At 33.3% G+C, this 10,424-nt stretch overlaps 1 protein-coding gene across 11 annotated transcripts in view; it reads left to right on the top strand.

The window, feature by feature from the left end:
* The window catches only part of SLC38A6 (solute carrier family 38 member 6), a 65,630-nt gene that overhangs the window by 7,687 nt on the left and 47,519 nt on the right, over window positions 1–10,424 (top strand). For 4 of the 11 annotated variants that reach the window (XM_011384713.2, XM_023527145.1, XM_023527150.1 and 1 more), the window contains one exon: window positions 9,975–10,027. The exons of the other annotated variants lie outside the window; for them this stretch is intronic. In XM_011384713.2, coding sequence (XP_011383015.1) covers window positions 9,975–10,027 — 53 coding nt within the window. The remainder of the gene's footprint in view (window positions 1–9,974; window positions 10,028–10,424) is intronic. 11 annotated transcript variants of the gene reach the window in all.

Raw genomic sequence — 10,424 nt, 5'->3', positions numbered from 1 at the left:
TTTTTTTTTTTTTTTTTTTTTTTTTTTTTTTTTGATGTTTGTAGCTTACTTGGTCCATGAACTAACTTCTTCATGGTTCTTCATACACACTGATGCACCTTCTGTTGATTGAATTTCTTCAGTCATTGTAAAATTCTCTGTGGAGGTAGGCTATTAAAAAATATACTAGAGAATAAAATGTAACTAAATTATCTTTTCAGTTTGTTGGACTATCATAAAGTAATATTATGCTTATATAGAATTGAATGGTCTGAGAAAGGGCTATTATAAATCTCTACAAAAGAACTTTATTTATTTGGAGGGTAAAAGGTGAAGAGAAATATTTATCTTTATAAAAATAAAGGACTTCTTCATATGAAATTCTGCTATTTTAGATTTTATATAGGGTTTGAGGTCTGTCAGGACTTTTCGTGGGAGCTGAGGTAGCATATAAGGTCTCTAGCCTTAGTTTGTCCCCTATAAAGTGGTAATGATAATACTTTCCTCTTGGGATTGTTGTGAGAATGAAATAAAATAATGTATATGAAATGCCAGATCCTTGGTAGGTACTAACTTTTATTATCGAGTTCTCACTGGGGCAAAACCCTTCAGGATTGCAAGATGTTGTACACATTGCTGTGAAACAGTTGGCTCATTGCAGTTCTTTGGGAAAACATTTGTGTTCTGGGAATAAACTCATAGCTCCCCTCCTCTGGCCTCCACATCCCTCTCCCCTGGAGAGAATGAGAGTTCTAGAACTCTGCATGCTTCTGGTCAAATCCCTACTCCCTAGTCCCCGGTCTCCACTATTCGCTTAATTATTACCTTTATTTGCCTTGAGATCATTTGGATTAATTACATTATACCTTTTACTTCAATTTTTGTCAGTCACTTCAGGAGTCCTAGGTTATCCTTCATTTCCCAGACTCATCCTACATGGCTCTGTCATCCATATTCTGACCTCATCTTCCATTTCTCCCCAAATCCAGAAACTCTTCCACTTTGGTCAGTCAGAAGCAAAACTCCCGTGTACTCGACTCTTCTCTAAACATTTCCTTCACTTTCTTACTCTATGAGAACCTAAGTCATGTGAGAACACTGCTTTCCCTGTAGTCCTCTCAAGTAACCACTCTTCCATGTCCTTCATACTAGTCTGAGGATGACCTTCAAAATTCTGGGGAAAATGATTTTAATATAGAATTCTATACCCAGTTAAACTATCATTTGAATGTGAAGGTGGAATAATGACATTTTCATACATGAAAGAACTCAAAAATTCTCTGTCATGCATCCTTGCTTAGTAATCAGTGGAAGATGCCATTTAACAAAGTTAGGGAGTATCAAAGGAAACGGGAGATGTAGCACAGGAGAGAAAGGGAATTTCCCAGACAACAACTGAGCACCAGATCTAAGAGCCACCTCCATGCTTGCCCTTGGGATTGTGTTTAGGATGGAAATCCTGTTCCTTCTTTCCAAAGGGAGTGCCTTTCTCATTTGTCTGTCTAGCTCTAATTTTTACTAACAATACCTGAGTAGGTTAGCAATCAGGCCTGGATGTTACAGAGGTCTAAGAATCAAATAATGGGAGATTGAAACAAGGCATAATCAAGGGGAATAAAAGAGAGAGGCTAAGGAATGTGGGGGAGTTATAATTGAGAGGAGCTGATGATTGAATGTGCAGAGTAAAGGCGAAGGAATTGTCTAAGGATGCTTCTCAGATTTCTGGCATGGGATACTCGGTTATTGATAATGTCAGTAATAGAGACAAGAGTACAGCAGGAGGTGTTGGTTCAAAATAAAAATGAGTTCAGTTTTGTATACATGGACTTTGTAGTATATCTAGATAGACAGGTCCTAGAACTAAAGCCCAGGATAGATGTTCGTTCTTTCTTTCTTTCATTCATTCATTCATTCATTCATTCAGTACTCTTATCTATTAAGAATACAGAGATAAATAAGAATCACTTCCTTCCCTGAAAAAAACGTATATTCTAATAAGGGAGACAAATATACAAGCAAATAATTTATGATCTATTGTGATGAGTGTAATAATTTAAATATGTGTAAGGTGCAGTGATAGCTCAGAGGAGGTAGTGATTTGATTGTCTGAGTTGGGGATTGAGGGTCAGTAAATTTTAACAGAGGACTAAGCTGAAAAGGAATTTGACTAACAGACAAGCAAAAAAGAATACTCTAGCATATACAAAGGTACAAAGGCATATACTGCATATTTTACTCAAAGTACAAAAAACAGTTTACTATTATTTGTGCACAATGTACAGAGAAGAAAATGAAACTAATGAGATAGACAAGTGTCACATCCTAAGGAATTTGGAGTTTTTATTGAGGCAGAGAGAAGGCACTAAGGTGGTTGAAAAGAGTCAAGGTAGATACTGAGATTCACCACTTTGTTACTTTCAAAGAGAATTTCGATCATTCTTAAAACTTACTGAGAAAGAGAACGCAGTCCCCTATCTTCCTCTTTCTAAAATAAGGTTACAATTTTTATAAGAATTTTAATTTTTAACGATGATGAGGAAGTAAGGAGTAAAATGGCCCCTTATGCTCTGCATTTTGTTTTTTTGTTTTTTGTTTTGCTTAAACTCTCTAGAACAGGGATTCTCAGCACAATCCATCGCAGTACCTTCCTTTTATGAAAAAAAAAATTCTAGGTGCTCCCTTTACTATCTGAAATGAAATTCCTAGAGGTATGTAACCTACCAGTGGTGGGATATATATTGGCCCCTGAAAAGATATCCATATCCTAATCCCTGGAATCTGTGAATGTTAACTTATATGGCAAAAAAGGACTTTGCAGTTATGGTTAAGTTAAAGACATTGATATGGGGAGGTTATCCTGGTGGACTCTAAACACAGTCACATGTGTCATGGAGGGAGATCACAGACAGAAGAGAGGAAGGCATTGTGACACAAAGGCAGAGATAGGAGTGATATGACCGTAGATGAAGGCATGCTAGCTGTCACCAGAAGCAGGGAAATGTGAGGAACAGATTCTTTCTAGACTCTCTGGAGGGAGCATTGCCTTGCTGACACTGTGATTTTAACCCAGGGAAACTAGGCCTCCAGAACTGTGATGGAGTAAATTTCTGTTGTTTTAAGCCACCAAGTTTGTGATAATATGTTACAGCAGCCATAGGAAACTAATACACTATTTATACTTAATGTAATGCCATACAGTAAAATAAAGGGAGAAACAAAACCAAAGTAACTGCTGTTGGTTATGTGACTTTCCCAAAAGCTGAACAATTTTTGACAGAGTTCCAAACAAAACAAAATATACATTTACATGGTAATTGTATTCCTGGATAATTCAGTGTATATTCAAACCATTAACCTTTTTTTTCTCAGCATCTACCAAACTGTGCTTAACACATAGAGGGTATTTAATATAAGTTGGATACTTGGGTGATGACTGGATGGATGTATTACAGCTACAGAGAGATTCTGTTTTAAAATTATGAAATCAGCATACAAGGCAAAATTATGTATAGTCAAAATTACCTTTGAAAATTCCTTATATAGTTTACCAAATAGAGTGTTCAACATTTATACAACATGTTGGAAGCTAACATACCATTTCTCAATAAAGCTGAGAGCCTTTTTTTTCACCCAGCCTTGGTCTGGGTACTATATGAAATGGATTATTTCAGGGTCACGATGAGTACCATTCAGCATTGCAAGATGCTGTCACTGTGAGAGCACACAGGAACTGAAACTGACCGAAAGAGTGTTGATTCCTTTTTTATTTCAGTGTTCACTGTGAGCATTTGCTTATTGTTTGGAATGATGGCTGTCCAAACTATATTTTCATCTCTTTTTCTACTTTTCATTAGTGAGCATAGTTCAGTAGACTTACAATTAAATTAAGTGAACTGATTATGTGACTTCATCTTCAGTGGACTGGTGTTCCTGTCGCATCCTTCTGTCTAATGGGTAGTTCTTGGCTGAGCTTGATTTTGCTCCTCCAGGTGCATTTGGCAACGTCTGGGGACATTTCTGGTTGTCACAGCTGGGGATGGGGAGTGTGAGGTGCTACTGGCATCTAGTAGATAAAAGCCAGGGATACTGCTAACCATCCTACAATGCACAGGACAGCCCTCCACAACAAAGAATTATCTGGGCCAAAAATGTCAGTAGTGGTGAGGTTGAGAAACCGTGGGCTAGATTACGTGTGTGCTCTGCTCATGCAGTGACTCCATACAATTTGCCTTGATGTTACAGTAGGTGTTTCCTGTAGCAGAAATTGAACTTTTTTGTTATTGGGCTACAGGGAAAGGATGGGTGTGAGTCTGTGCAGAGTTAAACATATTTTTAAGTTAACCTTTTTTATTTTTATCAAAAAATATATGGTCACACACATATGTGCATGTGTGCGTATGTGTGTGCACACTTGTTACAGGAGGACTTGAAGCAATTTCCCCACCCATTCTTCCTCACCTCTAGTTCCATTTCCCAAAGTTAGCAACATTGAGAGTTTTTGTTATTAAGTTTTGGTGTTACCGTCTTAAGTCTACATAATATTCTTCTACTGTTATTTATTGGTTTAAGAGATCATATGTTGACATTTCATTGTGAAAAGCGAGGAGTTAGCTTGGATACACTAATTCTCTCCTCCCCCTTCTAATTTTAATGATTGTTTTGTAACTCTAAATAATACATTTAAACCCTTATTTTTGTTACATGTGCTTTAGACAGTGTCTCGACTCTCTCCATATATGATATTAGTGCTCCTTCTTTTCACCTGTTCTCTTTTTCTTTCCCATAGTCTTTCTGAGATGCCCTTACATGGTCAGGTTGACAATATTTACTTTCTGTTTGTATTCATATGTAAGTCATTCATGTTTTATCTATATGTTGAGTCTAAAAGTCAAAAATTAATTAATAGCATTTATAGGATATGATTATGTAAATATTGTTCACTGCAGAGCCAAGCAGTATATGGGGATCCCAGAGCTTTCCTTATGCATGCAATAACACAGCCTCTGTGCCATTTGAAAGGAGAGTATTCTTAGTATTCCAGCATTCTATTTTTTTACTGCATTGAGTTCTCCAAAATCATACTATATTTAGTTGGTAAACTGACATTTAAATACATATTAAGAAAGATCAGAAGTGGCAATGTAATTAATTGCATAGCAGACATTCAATAAGTGAAGGACCTGCTTGACACTATTAGGGAGAAAAATAGTGAGAGGAAAGTGCTTGAAAACACAAGAAAGAAAAATATTTCAAAATAATAAGGGTACATTCCAAATGGCCAACTTTCTGAGAGTTGAACTGTTTTTGAATAACTCTTGTCCCTCAATCCAGATCCAAAGATAATATTGCTGCTGCTGAAACTTGGGCTTTGTGCTGTAACCAGAGTTTATTAATTGTCCTATTTCATTGAAGAAAAAATGCAAAGCAGACAGAACACTGGAGTAACTAGCTGGAAATATTCCACTGCTTCATGGGAAGCAGCTTTCCAAATGATTCCTGTGGAGGCCACGGTCTTGGTCTAGCCAAAATAGCACTAATATGTGCCTTGATGGTACATTAAAGATGAAAATTTTCCCCAATTTATTTCATTAAGTTTTACAGCCATTCTGTTCCCTCAAAAACATAATATTGATTTCTTTAATATCAAAATATAATTTCCTAAAATAGATAGCTTATGACTGCTTTCAGTTATTTCAGGAGGATTGTGCCAAGTACTGCTCGTATGAATTCCTGTAAAAGGCTGAATTAATTTCACAGTTTTCAAAATTAATGTTATTCCTATTCAATGGGAATGTGCTATTAATGTGACTGGTCATCACCACATCTTATTTTGATATCTCTCAAAACCTCTTTCATTTTATAAATAAGATATTAAAACATTGATCATATGAAAGAACAGAAAAAAAAATCCCTTAGTAGTAGACAAAGTGACACTTAAATTATTAAACACCAGAGAAATTAAAAACTGCAGCTTAAATAAACCCTATCAGATATTAGCTGGAGGAAACAGAACTATTCAAATATGTTTTTTAAAAAGTAAAGTTTTAGCATACCATTATAGTAATTGCAGAATATTTGAAATTCCCCTCCCTCAAAAAAAGAAGAAAAAGATGACTTCACAGCCACTTGTTTATAATTCATTCCACTCTTTTTGTGTTTTGCTTTATGGATCATATTTGAATCCTGTTTTTCACTTAATATTGACATTTTCCATGTTATTATAAACACAGTTTTTAATGGCTACATATTATTCAATCAGGTATACTTAACCATAATTTACTTAACTACTGTACCATTGTAGAGCCCTCGGTAGTTTTTTATTTTCACTGTAAATAATGCATGATGAGTATCTTTGCATATAATGATTTCTCTGATTTTTGTCTTATTTCCTAAGATGGAAGCTCTTAGTGGTCAAATCTTATAAATATTTTAAAAGTTCACTGTTCAGATTGCATTCCAAAAGTCAGTACCAGTTTATATTGTTCCCAGCATCTTAATTACCCAAATGACAGAACTTTAAAAGAATTTCACTAGTGTTGTTTCAGTTTATGTTTAGATGATCCAGAAAACCATTAAAAAGTGAATATGTGGAGATAAAGCATTTGGCTGACTGTGTACATATTTTATTTTAATAAAGCCTCAATGTTAAGCCAGAAACCATTATTTGTATTCATGATGTCTCAGATATGGAAAAGTGCTTCTGATTTTGCAACATAAAAGATATATGACAGTGACAGAACTGAAAGACTAGCCAGATATGCTGACTTGAAAGACAGAGTTAGGATTTGAACATTGTACTCAGTCTCCACTTAAAAGTTTAAGCCTTTTTCACTCTGAATTTGGGACTGTGCTGTATTTTGAAATATTTTTATAAAACTAGAAAGTAATAGAGAACAATTCGAGGTTGCTAAAATGTATACCACTATTGTCAGAAGTTGGAATTACAACTACCTCTATTATGCTGTTGGTTTGATTATATTTTCTGGAATAATAAAGGTTGTGTTCTAATTTTAAAATTACAAGTAAATGTTTAATTTTTGTAAATTTAAATAATTGAAATACAATTCTTTTTGGAATCTTTTAATATCATAATTTTTGCTTGTGGGAAAGTTATTTGCTTTTCATGTTTACTAAATATATAATCTGTACTTGCTTTATTCTATTTAAAAATAAACTCTAGTTAAACTTTTTGATGAGTATTATCATGATAATTTGCTCACCAACTGAGAAACCAGTGCAAAATGGGTCATTTTTAAAGCAAGTTATTTGAACAGAACAGAAATAGACTCATAGATACAGAGAACAAACTGGTGGGTTGCCAGAGGGGAGGATGGGAGAAACAGGTGAAGGTGGATTAAGAGGTACAAACTTGTAGTTATAAAAGAAATAAGTCACAGGGTTGTAAGTACAGCATAGGGAATATAGTCAGTAATATTGTTATAACTTCGTATGGTGACAGATGGTAACTAGACTTATAATAGTGATCATTTTGTAATGTACAAAAGTGTAAATCATGATATTATGTATCTGAAACTAATATAATATTGTATATCAATAAAAATAAAAATATATAAAACTAAATTAAATTAAATAAAAGCAAATTATTTGATATATTTTCATGTGTAACACTGAAAAGTCTCCTTGCTTTAAATTCTTGGAAGGAAAGTTTTTCTTAAGAAAGAATAGACACAGTTAACATTAACATAAAAGAGACGTGAACAATGATATTGTTTTAATCTCATGCCTCATAGTGACCCAGAGACCTTCTGGAGACTTGGTTCACACACACATACTGTATAACAAAATTACCTTCTCAATGTCAAATTAGATAGAAGCTAACATCTAGAAATTTTTCTAGTTTTTAATATACATACCAAGGCTTTGGAATGTTAAACATAAAGAATCGTGCTCCTATGTAACATTAACACTCAATTATGTTTAGGAATATTAAAACAAACTAGTAAAAATTTACTGATTAAAATGTTAAGTTTTGTGATGACATTCATTTTAGAATATGTTTATTTGGAAAAAAAAAATGTTGGCATTTCCCATAGGAGGAAAAAATTTCAGTTCTTAGTTTTGTAATTCTGCTTTTTAATTTTATGTCCTAAAATACAATTGACCCCTGAGCAACATGGGTTTGAACTATGCGGTCCACTTATATGCAGTTTTTTTTCAGTAAATATATTGGAAAAATTTTTTGGAGATTTTTTCACAACCGTGAAACAATTTTGTCAATTACTCTAGCTACCATAAAGGAATCATATCGCTGCTTCTTTGTTTATCAATGCATGAATTGTTATACATGTAAATATGAATTTCTTTTCCAAATTATATTTTCAAATTTGAAGCCTGGTGTTAATAATACATGTATCATCTATAGTGTTTTGTATCATATAAGACAGTATTGACGTAGGTACTAACAGATGATTCATCTTGGAAACAGATGACATGAACTTATAGTATCGATAAATATAGTACAGTACTATAAGTGTATTTATTCTTTATGACTTTCTTAATATTTTATTTTCTCTAAATTACTTTATTGTAAGAATACAATATATAATACGTATACAAAATATGTGTTAATTGACTGTTTATGTTATCAATAAGACTTCTGATCAACACTAGGCTATTAGTAGTTAAGTTTTGGGGGAATCAAAAGTTATACATAGATTTTTGACTGCTCAGAGGTCAACCTCTACATTGTTCAAAGGTCAACCGTATAGCTAAAATCTGCCTCTGTAAGATTATTATTGAAGTCTTTCCTTGTTAAAGCATAAAGCTTCCTACTTAAAATGAAATTGTGTCCCAAATTCAAAACTAAAATGTCCTTGCCCACTGTGTTTAGTAGTATGTAAATAAATTTTTAAAAATATTTGTAAAATCCAAAAAGTTTCTAAATTCTTTGATCAACCCTGATAATAGAGTTAAAATTTTAAATGTATACTTGGCAAAAAAAAAAAGTTAATATTTTTCTTAATTATTAAAACTCATTTTTTTCAGGATTTTAGTGTTTTCTTTTTGGCTTTGTTGTAGCATATAAAGACTGTATACGATTTTTTAAAAGCTTATTTTTACATATTTGGCAGTCTTTGTTTATGTAAGTATAGAGGAGTTTTTTGTTAATTTAGTGACAGTTTAAAGAAAACCCATGTATATTTTTAGTCCCAAAATATTAAAACTTGCTTTAAGAAATGATAAGCCATATCTTTGACTCAATAGGAGATGTGTGTTGCTGTACTGATTCTTAATATCTGCTAGTCTGCTTCTTTTTAGTGTAAGGACTGTAAGGTTAAGTACTTTTCAAACAATAGGATTATACAAATGTTTTTACTTCTCTTATTTTTACCAGTGGTGTCGCTAGTTAGAACATGAGGCTATATGGGTGTAGGACAAATTTAGTTCTTTTATAAGCCATTTAATTTTCATCTTTTCTGTAACCATACTTCTTGAACATATGGAATAAAAATATAACATTATACTCTTTTATGATGAAATAGAAAACGTGTGCCCTACTAATTGGGGGATCAGGGTATTTCTTCTATCATGAACACATTATCATCATTGCAGGTAGCTGGAAAAGTGATTGTCTGTGAAAGTATGATACAACTTTCATACTTTATCTAACTTTATTTACATATGCAATTATCATAAACCATTGCCAACAAAAACTTACATTTGGAAAGTGTAGTACGCAAGTACTGTGAAGTGAGAAGTGGGGTTGTTCTTCGGTAATTATTCCATTTGAATTAATGCAGCCTGGATGGTTGGTAGACAATCTTGTGATTTGCTAAGCTCTATTTATTCTAAGAGGACTCTTTCCTGACAGACCATAAGTCTTCAAAAGTTTCCCAGAAAGTGGTTACTTCTGTTTTAAATTTAATTTGACCATCCAGTATCTCTAAGGTAGTAGTGGAATAGATCTTTTCCCTTTAAGTCTTGGTGCACATATAGTTTTGTGTAAAAGTGAAAATTATAATTTCTCTTAACAGCTGTAACATCTTATGAAGATCTTGGACTCTTTGCATTTGGATTACCTGGAAAGGTAATTTTTTTTTTTTTCCTTCTCACTATGTCCAGAATCCAAAAAGGGATATTTTCCTTCTGTTCCAGTTGAAAGAGACTAGTATAGATGAGAGAAAGAAATTAGGTGAATAAAAGGAAACTAAACTGAAGACAGACAGAATAAGGGGAGCAGGAAGAGAAAGAGAAGAAATCTCTCTACACTCCTTTCCTAAAAATGCATCAATAAATTTAATTCAACACTTAAGTTTTTTAGTGTTTTTGATCCTAATGAGAGCAATCACTTGAGTAATTTTAAAACAGTAACAATGGCCTGTTTTAAGTTTTCATTATTAATCTTGATTATATTCTCTGAGCCAATCCTCATAAAGATAGGAGAAGAAGCACCGTATTAAAATTAGAGCATGACTATTTACAAA

This window comes from Pteropus vampyrus, unplaced genomic scaffold, assembly GCF_000151845.1.
Source record: "Pteropus vampyrus isolate Shadow unplaced genomic scaffold, Pvam_2.0 Scaffold15, whole genome shotgun sequence".
NCBI lineage: Eukaryota > Metazoa > Chordata > Mammalia > Chiroptera > Pteropodidae > Pteropus > Pteropus vampyrus.
This window is presented reverse-complemented; position numbering and strand designations above follow the sequence as displayed.